We start from the raw sequence: 20,368 nt of genomic DNA on the forward strand, positions 1-20,368 counted from the left end.
ATAGTCTCTAAAGAGGTCCCAAGAAGTCAGGAGGGTAGTTAAGACTGTTTCTTAAAATGTTGTAAACTGCTTTGTGGACCTCATGGTCAAAAAGCTAAATATAATTCACATGCATAAGGTTCTGTGCTCAATCCTCCACAAGTCCAGTTGGAAAACATTAAAGAGCTGTAGTTGGTCAAAGAAGATCATACTAGGCTAGATCAACTGATTCTATATAAGGCAGTTTCATATGTTCAGGTCTAATAAAATAAATAAATGGTTTGTCATACTTTGATATTTTATCTATCAAGCAGCACCTCTCTTGATACTGTCCTGTTCCAGTCACAGGAGTTCCAGCATACACATGGAGAAATCATAATCTAAATGGAAGAGAGAGCTTCCTTGTATGTACACTAATCAGCTCCTTCCTTTGAAATAAGTGGGACTTCTCATATGTAGAAGAGCACATGCAGAAATCACAATTAAATTACATGTACAAGAGCACATACAGAAATCACGATTAAAGAGTCTATGTTTGATGACTTCCCCAAAACAAATGGTGGGCCTGTTATTGAGAACACAGTAGCATGTGGTGGTTCCAGTCCCACCTGGGGGAGAGGTTTTAGAAGGTGATTGTGGCAGGGGGCTGCTACTCAAGTCTTTTCCTTCATGGTCCTACAAGGTTCCATCCTGTCCTCTATGCTTTTCAACATCTACATGAAACTGCTGGGTAGTCATCCAGAGATTTGGGCTATGAAGATGACACTCAACACTATTTAGCTCTTCCAGCCAATCCCAGGGAAGCTTTAGAAACCCTGACCAAGTTTCTAGATGCAGCTCTGGAGTGGATGCTGACTAATATAGTGAAGCTTAATCCTGATAAGACGGAAGTACTACTGATGAGCAGAAAGTCTGAGCTGGGACTCAAGGTGTTACACATTCTGGATAAGGTTGCGCTCCCCTTGAAGAATAGGTCTGTAGCCCTAGATCCTTCTCAAACACACGACCCATGCATGAAAGAGCCTCACCTTAGACTTAATCTTTTGCTCTGAGCCTTTGAGGGAAAGTCTTCTCTTGGGATTGGAGATTAGGCCTGAACCATGTACTACTGACCATTACCTAGTGAAGTCAAAGATGAATATGGCCCTGACATCCCAGAAAATGGGGGTCCAGCCAAAATGATCCACCCACAAAGACTCATGGATCCTTTCGCAAATCCAAAATGCTTCGGGAGATTTTAAAATTCCAAACACAAGCACTGTTAATGTGGTGGTAGAAGCATGGAATGTAAAGGTCCTTGAAGCTACTGACTTCTCGCTGATCTCTCCCACCCTCACAGAGGAAGCTGGCCCTGTGATTCACTGCATGGCTAAAAGACATCTAGAAAGTTGTTGGCAAAAAACTCAAGCTTAATCCAATAAAGCATACTATGAAACCCATTGGAAGACCTACAAAGTAGCGGTGATAGCGGTGAAGAAATGTTTTTTCTACAATCATTGCATCAAGTGGTTCATATCTATCCCAACTGCTGAAGATATCTCAACATTTTTGACTCCTAAATCTGAACCTTCACTCGCTCAAGAACAATCAGCTGTGACATCTTTGCAAACTGTTTTGCTTATAAAGTATTTCAGATACACTCTGATCTGGATGCCAGTTGTATTAGGGGTGAGGCAGAAGTAATGTGTAACACATCATCCGGTCCATTTCTGAATCATTTTGACCCTGTTACAATGATGGCTATTGATAGAATTCTAGCTCAGTGAAGGCTAATACCTGTACACTGGACCTTTGCCCATCCTGGCTACTAAAATCTTGTAAAAACCACAGAAAGGAGCCTTGATGTCTATCGTAACTAACTCAAAGAACTACTTCAAGGAATCTTTCCTCAGCCTCTCAAAGAGGCTGTCATTTGCCCACTACTTAAAAAAAACATCCATAGACTAAAATGATGTACTACTTCCACCTGAAGGCCATGCTTCATTGCTGCTCCTCCTGGATCTATCTGCAGCCTTCAATAAAGTAGACCATGCCATCCTATTGAAGCTTTTGAAGACAGAAGTAGGCATCAGGGGATGCGCATTGGACTGATTTCAACTGTTCTTCATACGACGAACTCAAAGGGAGACCAGCTATCCTCAGTGAGGGAATTATCTTAAGGGGTTCAGCAAGGTATAATCTTATCCTCCATGTTATTCAACCTCTATGTAAAGCCCTTAGGAGAAATCATTTGTAGCTATGAAATTGGATATTATCAATATGCAGATGATACCCAGCTCTATATCTCACTATCCAAATCCCCTGGAGATGCAGTAAAGGTACTGAGTTGCTGTCTGACAGCTGTTGTTAAAAAGCTGAAAGCAAACAAATTGAAACTGAACCCAGACAAGACAGACGTGATGCTGGTTGGAAAAGCAGAAGTCTTGAAGGACACTGTGCTTCTAACCTTTGATGGAGTCCAGTTGACCCTAGCTGACTGAGTGAAAAGCCTAGGGGTATAGTGGACCCAGCACTGCTGCTAGAGAAACAAGTAAATGCAGCAGAAAAAAAGGTCTTCTCCCAACTCAGACAAACTTGTAAAATGCGCCCCCCCACCTCAACACGGCTGATTTGCCCACTAGGATTCACGCCACAGTTACATTAAGACTAGACTACTGTAATTCAATCTACTCTCTCCCCTCAAAGTCAACTCGGAGACTCCAGCCACTGCAAAACACTGCAGCTCATTCACTTTCAGGAGCTAGATAGAGCATGCATATCACTCCCATCCCACAGTCACTCCACTGGCTACCCTTAGCTTACAGGGTTCAATTCAAGGTCATGCCTATAATATTCAAAACCCTTCATGGCCTAGGCCCTTCACATTTGCATTACTGCTTCTCTCCCTGTTTTGCTTTGTACCACTTCTTCCATGGCATTCTTGCTCATCTGAACAGGGTCTTCTGCAGATACCACCCTGTAGTTGGGCTAAATCAAAACTTGGCTGTACATGCACTTTTGTGATAGTACCCACCTTGCGGAATGGCCTGTCTGAGGAGGTCTGGAAAGCTCCAACTCTCATGGCTTTCCATAAACTATGCAATACTGAATTATTCAGGAGGGCCTTCTACCTAGATTATAGAGCTGTGTCATAAGAAAGAGATACTCTGGTAAGGGACAGAGACTGTACGCTATTCTATTGGGTACTATCTGCTGATGTAGATATACTCCTATGGGGTAGTTCAACATTGCTAACGGAGTCATGTTAATCACTTGTGTTTCAGCTTTATGCAACTTTTCAAATTTGTGGCAACTGTACCCTATTGTATTCCATTTTTTGGCTGAATGTCCTCACTGCTAATCATAACATGGGTTGCTGTGAATGTCCTACTTATTATTCAAATGTCCTAGTTATTGATTATATTGTGTTCACTTGCAGTATGTAATCTGCCTTCGAGAAAGGTGGACTATAAATAAAAAAACAACAATAATAAAGTCCTGTCTAGTGACACTATTTGGGAGAAGAGAAATGCTGCCCTCCACAACAGCAGTTACATGAACTCGTACAGCGGAAATCAGCCAAAATCTGCTAGTGTTCTCATCTCCCTTGAAAATCCAGTTTTAGTCTTTTTTTAGTGAAATCCTACATAAATCTGAAAAAGGAAATGTGATTTGAGAGAACAAAGGAGAGTTGGTACAAAGCGAATGCCTTCTCATTCATTATAGTATAAATCTTTCTGCATTAAAATGTACACAATATTCAAACATGCCAAATTAAAAGTACCAAAAGAAAAAAGTTAAAAGTGAGTGGCAAAGGTATTTAATTAGAAATCTAAACTAGTAAGGTTTAGCTCTACGCATTGGTAATTAGATGAAACTGAAGTTGTTGCTAGTCCGTTCATGAAAACAGATGTTGTTTCACAGAACCTTGATATCTTTCTTAAATACCTTTGAAAACAAGGATCAAAAAATATGAACTCTTATAAAAAGGGCTTTATTGTATTTTTATAGCATATTACATACCTTGTAAGAATCAGTTTGTTAAGTGTGAATGTCAGTTTTATCTTCTGTCCCCTTTTTTCGTGGCTATTTACAAGCTTTGTAAGAAATTGTTCTTTAATTAAGTCTAAACATAGTTTTATATAAATGGATTCCTGGAATTAAAAACGTTCAGACTTAAGAAATGATTGTTACAGAGACTGTAAGAGGCCGTAAAAAAAAAAAGAATGCCACTTTAAACAAAGATTTCTCATTTTAATTAAAAAGATAATCATCAGAACATTCCTACATTTAACAGAATCATTTGAAGCTTCTTTGGGGAAAAAAACTTTTTTGAGGCAGGCATATGTAGTGTAGTTTAGATGATATTTAATCAAAGTCCCAGCCAAGGCTATTCTATTGTGTTTTTAAGTACTGTATCTGCATTTTTAGTAGTTTATTCAAATCCATAACACTGCTTATTAAACACATCTATAGCATGCTTGCAAATAGTCGCAACAAAACAAACTCAGTGCTAATTTAAGGACTCATTTTGAGTTTTGTGGATTTCCTAAATTAAAGATTTTAAACAAATTCCTTTAGATATATCAGTAATATACATTACGCAATCCACAGACTAAGTTTACAGCCCACACATTGGATGCTGCTGTTGCAAACTGGAAAACATCAATTTCTGCACAGTTCTGGTGACAGAAGTATTAGAAGTGCATGGAATATTTTCATCTGCCATATTTTAGAATGCCTTACAGTATACAATGATCTCCATCTGAATGTAGACAAAGGCTATGCTTCTGTTGCTTCTACTGGATTTATCTGCTGCTTTTGATACATTAGACCTCACTATGTTGTTGAAACATTTGGAGGCAGAAGCAGGTATCAGAGGGTATACTTTGGATTGGTTTAAATCATTCCTTACAGACCCGATAAAAAGGTTTCCCATTGGAGATGAGTTATCATCAGCATGGGATTAGTTCTGTGGAATTCAACAGAATGCATTCTTATCCCTCATGCTATTTATTCTCTCAGTGAGAAATGTGGACTAGAGATGGGCACGAACCGGAAAAAAACCCCGAACCGCGCGGTTTGTGGTTCATCACATTTCACAAACTACGAACTTTCACAAACCTGCCCCAGTTCGCAAACTGGTTTGTTTGGTTCATGAAAACATCACATCCAGGCCAGCAAATTGTCACTTCTGGGTCAGCAGAAGGCCACTTCCGGGTCAGCAGAAAGTCTGCAGGAAGTCCATCCCCTGTTGCCTAGGAAATTTGGCCACGCCAGGCTTCCTGCAGTGATGAACCAAAAAAATGAACCAAATGAACCAGCCTACAGTTCGTGGCGGTTTGTCAGAAATGGGTTCTGACAAACCGCCAGTTCGCGAACCACAAACCGGCCCGGTTCGTCACAAACTTTGGTTCATATTTCAGTTTGTGCCCATCTCTAATGTTGACTATAATTAATATAAATAAATATGAAATAACATAACCACTAACTGCTAATTGCACAGGTTTAATTCAAACTAGACTTACAGTGCCATCCTAAGCAGAATTACTCCAGTCTAAGCTCACTGATTTCAAAGGTCTTAGACTGGGGTAACTCTGCTTAGGATTGCACTGTTAATATAGCAGTTTTAAACATTGCACAAAATAATTTTTGCAAGATTAAGCCAGTAATAAACCATAGAGAGAAATATTTTATTCTATTCTGACTGGCAGCAGCTCTCTAGGATCTCAGACATAGAAACGTCTTTCCAGCATTCACTAACTGAAATCCTTTCATTGGATGCCATGGATTAAAACTGGACCCTTCTACATGCAAAGCACATGTTCTGCCAGTGAGCCACAGCTCCCTCCCCCAAAGACATTTTGTATCCTAAATATAGGCCCTATTTAGTTATCAAGCCCTATACTAGAATCAGCAAAAGATTCCCTCCTTTGTTCACAAAAATTTCCTTGGTTATTCAATAAACATGCATCCAGAAATTTTATATTATTTTAAACACAACAAGGCCACATTTTATACTATCTGGCTTTGAAACATTCATCAGCAACAAAAAATTCCATTTGTGAGATGTGAAAACAAATGATAATATGCTATTTAAAGTGCTTTAGATAAGGGGTTGGTCTGTATGTCATTGCTTACAACTGTGCACATATTATAGAAAGTGTATACTTTAGGACAATTGATATAATCTATGTAATAAGTGTCCAGAAATGCCATCTTGAAAGGACCAATTTAGCAAAGTCATTATCTAACCAGGGGTGCAAAACACATAGGACTGCAATCTGAATCATGCTTTGCAGCTCACCGCACTGCCAGTGCTCACTATCTCCCCACCCCTTCCTGAAGGCCTGGGAAGCCTTCCTTCTCCAGTGATGCTATGGGGAGGGTCTGGCACAACCCATTTAGCCCGAATCAAGTAGCATTTTAGCCCAACTAACTGTTCTGGTTTAAACTAACCCCCTAGAATCTAGCCAAATACAATACTACACACCTATTAAAACAGTCAGTTCTTTCACAGTAGAAGAGAGTAAGAGTCCAGTAGTACCTATAAGACGAATAAAATTTGTGATGAAGCTCATACCCTACCACAAATTTTGTTAATCTTATTGGTGCTACTGGACTCTTGCTCTTTTCTACTGCTACAGTCAGACTAACACGGCTACCCATCTAGTTCTTTTATAGTCACTGTATACACCAGTAAATCAATACCACAGCCAAACTACTCCCAGTTTGCAACACTGTATCAAGAATGGGCACTATCCAGCAAGTATATCACTTCATGGGCAAACTATTGTATTATTCTGTATGTCCTTCAAGTGACATACTATGCACACATCCTTCAGAGTCAGTCTTATGTCAAAGTGTTTAGTTCTGAGTAAATCTACATAGGAAAGAACCCTGAAAGAGTATTTGGTTTCAACCACAGCTGAGCTATGAGTACATTTGGTTACCAATCCTCCACTTAAAACATCTAGAAAGAATCAGAAACAGGAATAAGAAGACCACTTATTATTTACAAAGAGGTGAGCAGAGTCACTGTGGAAGCTTTATTACTGAGGTAAACTGTAGTTTGCCTATTTAAATGAAATAGCCAACTATGGTTTGTCTATACCAGGAAGTCTGGGAGAGAAAGCACACCTACGATGTTATGTCCAAATCAGGCTAATAATTCTAAATTTGCAAGTAGGCCATAATGAGGATCTACCCAAAACAATGTTTTACAAGAAACAGATAGAAGCTTCAGCAACAGCTAATGAATGATAATACCACTTTGAGACCACCCTAGTAACTTTTTATAACATGAAGTGGGGAGGGAATTGCTAGGGCTATCAAAAACATTAATAAATCCAGATTTTATCCCACCTTTGCAGGTTGTCTTAAGCACCTAGTTTTATCTTATTAATTATGTCAGAGAACTGCCTCTGCCAGTAAAATGAATGTCTATCTGTCCCATCAGAAGAAGGAATAGCTTACAGAGATTCCCCATGGAATCACAAGAAGCAGAAGCAGGACCACAATGAGGCCTGAATATGACCAAAAGCTTGCCTAGAGAGTGACTTAAGCAAATACTAAAAATTGAAAGACCCTGCCCCCAAGACAGGTCGCTATGTCAAGAAAATATTCTGAACCACCAGCATAGTATCGAGGCTTGAGCAGCGGTAGCTGTGCATTCATTACCATTTCACTACTGACATATTACTGGCATACTGAATATTAGAGGATAAGGAACAGAGATGAGTCAGTTAGCTTTGGGACATGCTCTATGGAGGAAACATGTCCAGTGCTAAGGATCTGGGTTTCGGGTAGGTGCTTTTTTTTATTCCAAAGGGAATAAAGGGCTGTCTGATAGGGGTGTGCAAACCAGATCCAGGATTTGTGGGGAAAGCCGAATTTTTGCCAATCTAGCTTTCCCAAATCAAAGCAGAAAATCCAGGATCTGATCCAGGAACCCAGATTCAGACCTCTGGATAAATCTGGGAAACATGGCTTCAGCCTTGGACTGGCTCCTTCCTTGGCTTCTCCTGCTTTTTTTCCAAAGATGGGAGAGGGAGGAGAGAGTGAAGCAGGAGGGAGGAGGAGGGAGGCAGGAATGAGTGGCCAGCCCATGCAGAAGCTCTCCTTGACTGTCTGGCTTCTGTAAGTGACACTGGCACAGTGGGGCTAAGTTGCAAGTGTCCCTTGCTTCAGTTTGGTTTGGATGGAATTCTCTGCTTTGATATGATTCTCGGTTTTGATGCTGATCCCCTTGATTCACTTTGGTTCTGGAGGGATTCCATCCATTCCCTTGCTTCAGTTTGGTAGAGCTCCTCTTGCATTTAGGAGTGTGCCTCTGGCCACTGGTAGCCTTGCCCTTGTGTATTTCTGCTTGAGAGCCTGTTTGAAAATGTTTTCCCCTAGGAAACAATGGAGAGAGGCTGGGGAGCTTATCCAGAGGGCATTTGGGTTTGGGGCGGGGGGGGGGATTCAGTTTGGTTCTCTTGGCCTCTCTCTGGGCTGAGGTTGCATTTGGGAGTGTGCCTTTGGCCACTGACAGTCTTGCCCCTGTGTGTTTCTGCCTAAGAGCCTGCTTGGAAATGTTTCAACAAACACTGGAGAGTGGCTGGGGGTACCTTCTTCAGGGGCCCACAAAACTGGACCCCAGGGCCCAATCTTCCTGAAACTTGGAGAGTCTTTAGAGGTCAGGAGCAGGTTCCCAGCAAGTTTGGTGGAGTTTGCTTTAAAAATGCCCCCCCCAGATATTTTTCCCCATAGGGAATAATGGCTAAACAAATCTGGGATTCTCTAATCTGTCTTAAACAAGTAAGAGCATCTTTCTTTGATTTCAGGGATCCCAAATTTTTTTTTTTGAGATCCTTGAAACCTGGATTCAGATTTCCTGGATTTTTTTTTTTTTGGTGTACACCCCTAGTGTCTGGTGTAGACCTAATTAAGTTTACTTGTCTTGGTGTGGACGAAGTTAGGGTCTTGATACCAAAAAAGAAAGAAGATATAGAGCTTGTTTGAGATTGTTTTGAGACTCTGCTGGCTTTAGGACACTTGACAAAAGGAAGGAAATCGGCAAAGTCCAGAAAAAGGATCCTGTTTTTGCCAGCCCAACAAGAATAACCGTCAAGCAAGACTACACCCTAGGCAAGACAAGACACGCTTTTTTTCCAACCAGCAGCTGTAATGGCTGTACAAATTCACAGAGTGGGTTGGTGAGGCTATTTCAAATTAACGATGCCCTCAGTCATTCTTATTTCTTGTAGTACAACTTCAACTATTTGATCTAGATCCTAGAAAAGTTCTTACATATGTTCTCCCTATTGATTACCAGTTTTATTATTATTATACAGCAAACTGTAGCTAGGAGTTTTTCAAGATGCCACCTATTCCCAGGAGCAGTGTCAGTCTTGTGGATTTGAAAATTAGGATTAGAATCTACTTCACATAGACTCCATGGGAGTCAAAACCCAGAAGGTGCAAGAAACAGCTGTGGCTCAGTTGGGGCATGGGAAATAAGGTGCGATGCTACAATTATCATATGCTGTAAGAAATCTAAACTATAGCAGCTTTAATTCTCAAGCTTGTGAGAGGTAATCTTTGACAATAAAATATCAATGGAACGCTTGCCAACTGGTTTACTTTTCTATCTTTACTGTCAGAGATATATTGTAAAATACTCCAGTTTTCAAAAGGCCAGTGGTCTAAAGGCAGAAAAATCCATTTTGCAAGCTAAGAGATAAAGCAGCTAATTAACACAGTCACATTCGGATTCAGTTTCGTTTTCTCAGCCATGCCGGACGCTCCTCTCGGCTGGTCCGGGAGGAAACGACCGGGCACCCTGACCGGGCGGCTGATCCGCAAGGATTAGCCCCCAGGACTCCCAGGGAGGGAGCCAGGGTCCGGTACGCTGCGGGAAGAACTCCCCGAAATCAATGCAGGGGGGGGGGAATTGCCCATTTGTCCCTATGGAGGCCAGCAGACGTGCGCGGCGCCTCGAGTGCTGCTGGGCAACGAGAAACGGCAAATAAAAGAAACAGGCGGAAGCCCGTAAACAAGCGAATCCCTTCTGTTCTACAAGCGTTCGTGAAGGAGAGGTTGATCTGAAGAAGACTCGTTCTTCCCCTTCGGTGAGTTCCAGAATTTTGTTGGCGCCCCCCCCCCCCCAAATGGCAGCAAAGAAGCAAAGTCCCGCTCTCGGTAAGTCAATCTCGGCTACCTTGAAGGGAGAGTCGCTCGAAGAGTTGGTGCGCAGGGCGGTGGTGGAAGCCATAAAACCCTTTGTTGACAAGCTGAACGAAACTGATCAAAGGGTGGGCTCAATTGAAAGCGAAGTGAAAACCATTAAGGAAGTAGCGGGGGGGGCAGAGAAGTCTGCTCTGGAAAGTGCGTCACTTGTGAAGGCTACAAAAAAGGAGCTGAAGTTGGTTGAGAACCAGCTGATCGGGCTACAGATGGAACGAACGCAGACAATTTTGCGTCTCCAAAACGTGAAAGAGGAGGAAAATGAGGATCTGTGGGAGGTGGTCTCGGAACTATTGGCGATACCCGCGAGGACGACTAAAGAAGAGGTTAAAAGCGCCATTTTGGAGGTCCGTCGGGCTTCTTCAAAATATGCAACAAAGCGACAGTTGCCTCGTGAGATCATTATTGACTTTTCATTTAAAAAGATTCGGGACACCATCCTATATAACTCATACAATGCGGATTTGGACTTTATGGGTTTGAAAGTCAAGATTTTGAAGGACGTTCCATTTCTAGTCCGGAAAAGGCGTTTTAAGTATAAAAAGTTTGCAGCTCTTCTGAGGGACCATGGAATAAAGTACAAATGGTTATTCCCGGAAGGAATATGGTTTAGATATAAAGATCAGGCCTATAAGATACTATCAGAAGATCAACTAAAGGATTTTGAGGATAAAAACCCGGAATTCTGCTGCACCGAGAACGAAGAAAAGGAGAAGCTGGAGGGGGGGGGGAGGAGAGCACCGCAACAGCGGTTGCACAGAGAGAATTGCGTCTGGGACCTAGAAGGGGGAGGAAAGTTTAATCAGAATTTGAAATGCTTATTCTCTGTATGATTAACCACTCCATCATTATCCTATGGAGCTATTTTTGTATTATGACAGTATGAAGGGAAAACATTGAAGTGTAGTGTTTAGTGTTTGTAGGTCATCCCCCCCTCTTCCTTTTCCATCCCCCTTTGTCCCTTCCCTTTCCCCTTTCCTTGTGATAGTCTTGTGTAGTGCTGTGTAGTGTTTTGTAGTTTGAAAAATAAAAAATTTATATAAAAAAAAACACAGTCACATTCAACTCTGCTCTTCTATTTTCATCTAAAAACAATGATGGACCTCTTAAACTAGCTGTAGGCACTGGTGAACGAAGCCAAATAAAATGAAGCTGGATCCAGATAAAACAGAGATATTGATAATCATAATAATATAAATGATATAAGTCACTTTGGATCCCCACTGGTGAGAAAGGTGGATGGAAAATGAAGCAAACAAACAAATGGCAGAACTATGGAGCTAAGGGTTTAGAGATTGAGGGTTCCTGGACCCAGCTACTGGATTCTCAGGTGGCAGGAGGCAAAATATCTGCTTACAATGGGTTTTATAAATGGCTATCTTTAAAGACAGTCTAGAAGCATTAACTGGTACAGAATTGTATGGCCAACTTCTTACTGAATAAACAGCAAGAGAAGAGTATGTCACTCCCATTTTAGTTTTCCAACTTGCAATCATGCTCAAGAGGTGATCATTACATTTAAAATCCTAAATTACCTGGGCCACACATACCTTCAACTGACCAGTAACACTAAGGGAATATCTTTTCCTACATAAACCTGACAGATTTCAGGATGAGGTCTTGCTTCAGTCTTCTTTTATTAACATGAGAATGGCACAAGCATGGAGCTCCCTCCACAGGAAGTCTCACCACACCACTTCTCTGTCTTCTTTTTGCCAGAAAACATTTTTATATTATCATAAATGTTCTTTAAAAAGAAAAAAACGTTTGTCTGGCTTTTCAGTCCTGATCTTATAGCGGTTGCTTTTTTTCTCATTCTACTCCATCACCTGACAAAGAGAACTGGGGTTCTCGAAAGCTTATGCTACAGTAAAGTTGGTTAGTCTTAAAGGTGCTACTGGACTCTTTTCTATTTTGCTACTACAGACTAACGCGGCTAACTCCTCTGGATCTACTCCATCATTATTTTACTAAAACACACTAGTATTTTGATTGTAACAGGTGTTAGTCTGTAGGCTCCTTTGTGTGCTTATTGCAGAAATAGAAGCACAGCTAATAAAGTTTATACATTGTTATGATTTTGAAATGTGGCTACCACTCAAAACTCATACCTGATGTTTGCATATTTTCACTATACAAGTATTTTTTTTTAAAATTCAGGGTTAACCAATTTCTACATTGTGATAAAAGTAGATTTTTGCATTATAAAACCATTCATCTACAACAGACTTTTTGAAAATATATCCAAATACTTTTATTATTATTTACGTGCTGGTACAGATGAGATAAGCTACTATCCAGCAAGATTGGCTAAGTTCTAAAGGAAATACTAAGAGATATTCTAAAGACAGGAACTGTCATTCTGTACACTGCTCTCTATTTCAGAGTTCTAAAAATACTGTCCAAGGATCAAAATAAATGAGCTACTTGGAGATCTGTGAACATCCCTGCATCTTTTAAAGCTCAGTTATAACCATGAGCCACTCAGGTTCAGACTAGGTCTATTTCAGGAGGGGAAAGTGTATAACCCTCACATCTCCATACACTTTTTGCAAACTGAAATCAGTATTTCCATGTCCTTTAAAAAGACAGCCAAAGGCATTATACCTATCTTTTCCTCTCTTGTCCTTTAAAAAGATGACAAAGGCATTATACCTGCCTTCCCCCCCCCTTGCTCCTAATGGCTGCACAGGGGGTAGTGAATTTAAACAAAGAAACCATGAAGAGGTAGAAAAGTATGAATGACTGTACTCAGCCATTAAAAGATCTCTGACATATCTAGTTTTACTCTGCTACAAACCCATATTTGTTCAATTGTAAAATGGAGAACTAGATTTACTAAATTCTGTTCAGCAGGCAGGACAGCAGGCAGCAACAAGTTCAATACTGGAAGAGAAGCTGACAGAGAACAGAAAACCTCCAGAGGGTAGAACCCTCCTAGTTTTAGTAGCTGTTTACAGCTGAGAAATTTATCATATGTAAGAAACAAATTAGAAGGCAAACAAGAAGCAAACAGAAAAGAAAACTCCTGAACAGAAAAAGACAGAAGGGATTCTTCAGGGGATTTTGTAATGGTCCATACAATTACACACCTCCAAAATAACCCCACATAACCAGAGTGGGTCTTCCTGCTCACCTACCTGATGAACAGAAGAGAACTTCCTCACAGTACATCCAAATTCTGCTCTGAGCGGAAGAGAAATCAGTGAAGAGATAGTCAAGAACATCTTTTGCATCCCAAGAAAAGATACATACTTGACTCCACTTGTGGACCCACCTACCAAAGAAGGCATTTGGTCTGACACATGCAGCAGCTGCCCTAAATAGATGTCATACTCTGCTGGCAGAAATTTCCCCTTTCACCTGTAAGCTAAGGTGATACATTCATGCTGCAATCCTAAGCAAAGTTACTATAGTCTATGTTCACTAACATCAATAGCCATAGACTGGAGTAACTGTCCATAGGAGTGTACCAATTATATCTCATTTTCCACATGTTCATGCTTGGCCTCTGGAAGAGAAGATCTACCTAGAAGGAAAGGACTATTAGTCAAGGATCTTAAAATCAATCAGATCCAAGAACTATTGCTTTCTAGGCCGTAAAGTAAGGGAGAGAGGAGCAAAAGTATAACAGAGTTTCTGAGGCCACTTGACAGACATCCATCACCCCCGTGTGCTGTTCCCCAAGCCTAGAGAAAAACCAAGACATTTGGCATTACTTGAGAGTGAAAAAGAGGTTGATAATCAGAGGGTTCCACTGAAGCTGGAAACTGGATAAAACACAAGTTCTCTCTGGTTCAGGGTATTCCAGGTCAGCCAAACTGCATGAGCTCTGTACAAAACCTATAGCAAAAGATATGATGCGTTCCTCTATTCAGAAAGCAGTATGCTTCCTCTTGCAAGCCACTGGATCTGATACACCCTGGACAATGACATGTGCTTTGACAGCCATTGTCCATCCAAATAAGTATGTGCTTGAGATGGTTCCTGCCCTCCCCCAAAAGGGTGCCCTCCCCCTGCAGAGGGTGGCAGGGATCTGGAATGGATCTGACAGCCTTCAATCCTAACTATGATACAGCAAGAGTCAAGTCCAGCAGCCCCTTAAAGATCAACAAGTTTTCCAGTGTATAAGCTTTTGAAAGTTAAGATCCCTTTGTGAGATATGGCAGTGGCTCGATGACAGAGCACATACCTGTTTACTTAAGATCCTGGGTTCAACCCCTGTTAACTCCAGGTAAAAAGATGTTGGGAAAGACTTCTCTATACTTTGTCTAAGGTCCTGGAGAGCCACTGTAAGAGTACACAGTACTCAGCCAGATGGACTCAGTGTAAGCTGGTGTAATGTAGAAGTTAAACAGTTGGGCAGCTGCAATGCAGCTGGTTCAAATCTCACTGCTGCTATGAATTCACCAGGTGGCCTTCGATAGGCCACTCCTCTCAGGCACAGCTCCATTGTGGGGATAATAACACTGACCTTGTTCACCACTAATCCGTCTAGAAGAGCAGTAAGTGAATGAACCATCATTATTATATCATACATTTAAACAACTGATCAAGTGACCTGCACCCTCAGTTGATTTGGGCTATAATATCCTAGTTCTAAACCCCCATCCCAAGAGACTCATGAAGCTGGCAATCTGAGTGTACAGGGACTTCCTCCAGAGGCATTTCCTAGCTAGACAAGCGATATATAGGCCAGCAGCACAAAAAGTATCTTTGGGACACAGAATTACCTGTAAGTAACTGGCTGCTTGGCTGTACAGGATCTCACAGAACCCTAAATATGGTCTAAATCTTTTGCCAGGATTTTGGCTACAGTTGACAGAATCTTTTCAGTCCTAGGAATGAAGATTCTCTTTGAGACTATGTCCAAAATCACTCCAAGAAGCAGAAACTTTTAGACAGATATGGGGAGGGAAAGAAGTTGTTTCTCAGAAGGAGCACAATTCACAAGCCCCCCAAAATCACCCCTAGCATCCATCTGTCCAAAGCCATGCATTCTCAAATGTAGTGAACAACAAAATGAGCCACAACTCTCCACTTAACCAATCAGGCCGAAATAGCTTTTTTCTGGGAGCTTACTTCCTCAGTTGAACCCGGAGAGCAAGGAAAAGGGTTTGGCATTTTAGTGAAATCCCAATTAGAAAGGCTTGAAGGTTCATTTAACATAATAAACACAGGTATTCCTGATGGAACAAAAATAGTAGGAACACGTGTTGACTAGTTGTGTTACCTTTCTGTAGGTAGTAGAAAGGGGCTCTTTTTATCTTTGGTTCCTATCAAGACTAGGATAACAGATTCACTAGTTTCCAAACCTGATCAAAATCTCAAGCATTTTAGCTGTCAGTTTCCTGAAGAGAGTCGTAAGCACACCACAGAGAAGTTCTATCAATGAATTCTGTTATCCTGGTTAATTTGCTTTTCCCCTAGGTTGGTTGGTAGCTGAAAACTTCAGAGAGTAAAGATCAAGGCCATAGCACAAAGGATCGCATCAGGAGGGAACTGGCAGTGGATGATACCTTATGAATTTTTGGCAAGGTGAAATAGTTCTTCCCATCCACAGAATTAGAGATTCCTTACCATCTTTGGGTATTTCTGATTTAAGAGGCAAGCAAAGCCACTGGCATATCAACTGAGAGAATTTTTAAACTGTACATAATATGAAGAGAGTAGTTTTGTTTTGTTTTTTTACTCAGTTATAGGCTGCTCATAGGTCTGAAGAATCTCTCTGAAAAAGTTATGTAGAACTTGTTGAGACAGCCCTCTGAGGGTTCCTCATTAGGTGCCCCAAGGTCCACGTTCTCTCAGCTGAAGAACCAGAACTCTTTTGAACAGAATGATGGGAAAGCAATATACACTAAACAGATGCATTGGCTGGAGACAGGAGAATTCTCCTTCCCCAGTTTAGTGTGTCATTCTTCTGTGAGCTAACAGCAGTCACAGGATTGATCTTCCTCTTCATCCAAAAGAAGGTGACCTGAAAATGGCGTGCACCAACTCTGTACTTAAGGGGCAGGCTGGAAGGGGTATTCCTCCCCAGGAGGAGGGCAGTCATGCTGGTTCTTGTAGCCTTGGCAAACTGTGGGGGAATGTCTTGGTGCAATGTAAGACAAGTGGAATGGGGAGACAGAGCCAACTGGCTGTTGCTCTCTGGAGACCTGGGGGAGACTGACAATGAAGCTTGTGGGTATGCCACTGTTTGTGCTGGCATTTTTTGTGTAATCTGGGCTGTGAGAGGAAACATGAGAAGAGCTAACATTTTACGCAGATAAATCTGTCCTCTGATCTCTGCTTGTGCACTCTGAATCCATGGAAAGAGTGCCTGCAGTGTCCTTCACCACTGTTTTGCTGATCCACCACAGGAAATGCAATGGTGCAATTCTCTTACAACTATCAGGAAAATAATAAGGGGTGGGGCAAAAATGTGAACCTTACATTTCTGCCCTTACAACCTTCTGCATTCTTAGGCATCATCAGAGAGGGGCTTTTCTGCCTAAGGAGAGAAAAAATGATCTCCTGTCTGCCTAGGAGAGGAGGAAAAGACTGCTGCTTTGAGGTGGGAAAAGTACTGGCTATGTTCCCAGGAACAGTTTAGGAACAGCAAAAAGGCCCAGGTCTCTTTTGGAAGTTATTGGCAGAAAATTGAGACAAGAGTTTTCTCCTCTGGACAGGAGGCCATATTTTGCTGACCCTGCATTCTGGTGGAGGAGTTAACACTTTGTTGCATGCTCCCCTACCAGCAGAATAAGACAGAACACAATTTTTCTTAAACAACTATTGATAGCTAATGTTAACATAAACTTTGCTTGAAATCCAGTGACAAACAGCCACATGGCTGTTCCTTTAAAGCCAAGAGAGACCAGCTGCTTGTGGCAGCTCACAATATCGATCTGTAGCATGGTGTTAATTCAGAGAATCTGCAAGATGAACAACTCATGCCTTCCCTGCACATTCTTTTGGTCATCGGTGGTGAAAGTATCTGTGCAAATATAGACATTTGCAGTAAAGTGAGTTTAAGGTTAAATAAATTAACCCCTACTGGCATTAAAATTAATGAAAATTGTAAAAAAATTTAAGCATTCATTTTGAAACCAATTAGCAAAAACCACAGGGAACTATGCTACCTGCCAAAACTACTCTCTTCCAAAAGACTGCAACCTTTCTGAAAAGTTGTATAAGGGCACAAATTCAGATCAGATTAAAGCCCCTCATTCCCACAGCAAATGTATTTAATTTTAGTAACAGATTCAAATTACAAGTGGGAAGATACAGGTGGAACTTTAGGAAAAACCTTTTAAACAATAGGCAGTTTAGTGGTGGAACTGGTTGCTTAGGGATGTGGTCAGTTCTTGTTGGTGTTTAAGCGGAGGTTGGATGATTCTATATCAGGGATGATTTAGATATTCCAGCATTGGGCAGGGGATTGAATGGGACAGTCTTTAGGCCCTTTCCAACCTACTTAATTCTATGATTTGAAATGTTTATATACTATCTTTCCTGTGTGTAACAAGCTTTTGAATTCTGACCACTAGAGACCAATGTCACCTTCTATTTAAAACTGTCCAAAACCTAGGGTTGGGTGCCTCTGAGTATGTCCAGAGTTTCTTCCAGCCAAGAAAACAGCATTTCAGAAAGAAACATGCCTTTCCTTTGCAAAGCGAGTATTTGCATGCCTATCTAGAGATGGTGACATCTGGTAGCCTGTTTCACCATGCCTGTCCAGAAGCTAGACAAGGTGCTCTCAAAAATGCAACACTGCTTTGGAGGTGCCCTTGGGCAAGCAGCCATTTGAGTGGCTTTATTCCAGCACTGTACACTTCTGCAAGCCCAGCAGATATACATATGCATGAAGTCATGCCAAATGCACAACATAAAATGGTGCCACCTGCCTCCATGGTTCTCATAAGGGGCATAACTATAGAAAACAGAACAATATGCCTGTATTTATCTCCAAAGCACAGTTTTTGCAGCATACATCTGTGTGATATGTTACCACTCCTATGTGGTGTCTTATTTCTAGGCCAACTTTGCACCCTCAAGTTATAGCAATGAACTGAAAGAGTAATATTCTAGACAAGACAATAAATTGTGGCTAGCTGGCAACGTAGAGCTATGCCTGTCAATGACTTTTATGTGTTTCCTTCATGTATCCTTTTGGAACCTTATGCTCCGTTTCTATTCTAGGATGCTGCAGTTACAATATATGACCAGCAGGAAAAGTGAACCATGTGGCTTAATTGGAGAGGAAGAATGTAAAACTCTGAAAAGACACCCTGATCCCTGTAGGGCTAGGGAGAAGTGGTTCATGTCATCATGATGCATTAAGAAAAGATGACTTTTACACAAAGGAGCTCTTGATTATAAGGAATACTTGACTAGTCACTGGCATCCCTAGGATAAATCCATCAATCTAAGGCTGTATTGCTTGGTCATCCTTCAATTGTATAAACGAACTATAAAACTTTTTTTTAAAAAAAACTTTCCCCCCCAGAAAGAGTCCATGTCATTTAGCACAATATTCCTCTTTCAAATGCTTTAGTGACCATTACACACGCAAAAATTATCACAGATGTCAACATTCTCCTTATAATGGTTCATTTGGAGACATTAAATTTCTCCAGCGACTTACCCACCTGCCTCAGCCAAAAGATCTGCTGCATCTTTCAACAGGGACCCAACACACCACTAACTCTGCTATCAAATTCAACCTTTAAACAAACAAGTAAACAAACTACCCCCTCACTATTGTATCCTTACTTCTCTAAAGTACCATTTAAGTATGCATGTATCTGCACACCCGTATCCCAATTCTCAAAAAATATTAATCTTTCCTTCTTTCCTAAATCCAGCCTCTCCATCACTTCTTCAGACAGTTCCTCTACTCAGGCCCATTTGTCAGTCTTTCCAAAATCACAGTGTTCCGTCCTCACCTCCCATCCCCGTTCATTGAAACTTAACCTACCAACCACCCTCATCCCCAGAAAACTCCACATGCACACACCACGAGGCAGAACCATGGACCCCTTGTTTAAGAAAACCCTGAATCAAAATCGGTACAACAGAACAGAAACGATAGTGAAATGTATGACCCCCTCCCCCCAATACCGCGGGATCCCCAGATTTCTCCCCCACTCGAACCCAGACCAGCCCTCCCAATTACCTAAACTGGTCCCTACGGTTCTCTAAGGAGGTCAGCAGTCTATCCGTGTATTTCTCATCCCCTCTCCTTACCTTCCCCCACTCCTGCACCATAATTCCAACCCCCTCTATGCCCCTCTCTCCAACAGCAATAGCCATCGTCAGTCCAAGCCGCTCCTTCCCCTCTGCTTTCTCACCATGAATTTGAGGGCCTTCTCCTGCACCACCGCCTCGGCGGGGTCCATAGCCTTCTCCGAACTGCCTTCGCTGGGGCTACTGTTCCCCTTCCAGCTCCAGCTCCAGCCTCGGACCTAGGCCTCCCCCTCTCCCTCAGTGCAAGGCCACAGCTTGCGCGCAGTCAGATAAGAAACCTCTGCTTTCCTACAGCTGAGGCAAGTGGGAAATGTAGTCCCCGATGGTTCTCCTGAGAGTTAGTCAAAGGGACATATATGACTACAATTCCCAGTAAGCCCTGCGAGAGTCGATCCTGCGCCTCATATGAAACCCTGCGAAAGGAGAGCTTGCGCCTCACATGAAGTGGTGGTTGTGAGGGTTGATGGGTGTTGTAGTAGTCGAGTGGAATAAGAATAGTAAATTGAGGTTGATCTCCTAAATTTCCTGTAACAAAGCTGTGAAAAGGGGTATGGTAGAAGCTGTGTTTCGCAGAGGCTGAGCAAGGCAGTTTAATTTAACCGGCGAAGACCAAGTAGGGTAAATTCAAGTGCTATACTTCGTACCGCTGAGAGAATGTAATAGCCCCGGTGTGTAGTCTTTACAGCCTAAGAAACACCATCGTTTGTGTAGGCATGTCATTTTTTAGACTCTGTAATTCTGCAGGCATCTAGTTTATGCATATTTGCATGGCACAAAATACGTACCTCCACCACACCCAAGGTCTATCATACTCGGTCAGGAGTCTCTCTCTCTTCATTACGGCTTCATTTAATAAATGATGCTTTAGGACAGAGTTGCCATTTTCTCATTAAGGCTATAAAATTCCACCAAAATATTTACTCGCCCGCTGCACACACATACTTAGGGT

The 20,368-nt window shown here is 41.7% G+C and overlaps 1 protein-coding gene across 5 annotated transcripts in view; it reads right to left on the reverse strand.

Moving 5' to 3' along the window:
• The window catches only part of BTRC (beta-transducin repeat containing E3 ubiquitin protein ligase), a 198,308-nt gene extending 178,642 nt beyond the window's left edge, over positions 1 to 19,666 (reverse strand). For all 5 annotated transcript variants that reach the window (XM_054982810.1, XM_054982808.1, XM_054982811.1 and 2 more), the window contains exon 1: positions 19,524 to 19,666. In XM_054982810.1, coding sequence (XP_054838785.1) covers positions 19,524 to 19,571 — 48 coding nt within the window. In that variant the 5' untranslated portion in view covers positions 19,572 to 19,666. The remainder of the gene's footprint in view (positions 1 to 19,523) is intronic.
• Positions 19,667 to 20,368: the final 702 nt, after the last annotated feature.

The sequence above is a fragment of the Eublepharis macularius genome, chromosome 6 (assembly GCF_028583425.1).
Source record: "Eublepharis macularius isolate TG4126 chromosome 6, MPM_Emac_v1.0, whole genome shotgun sequence".
NCBI lineage: Eukaryota > Metazoa > Chordata > Lepidosauria > Squamata > Eublepharidae > Eublepharis > Eublepharis macularius.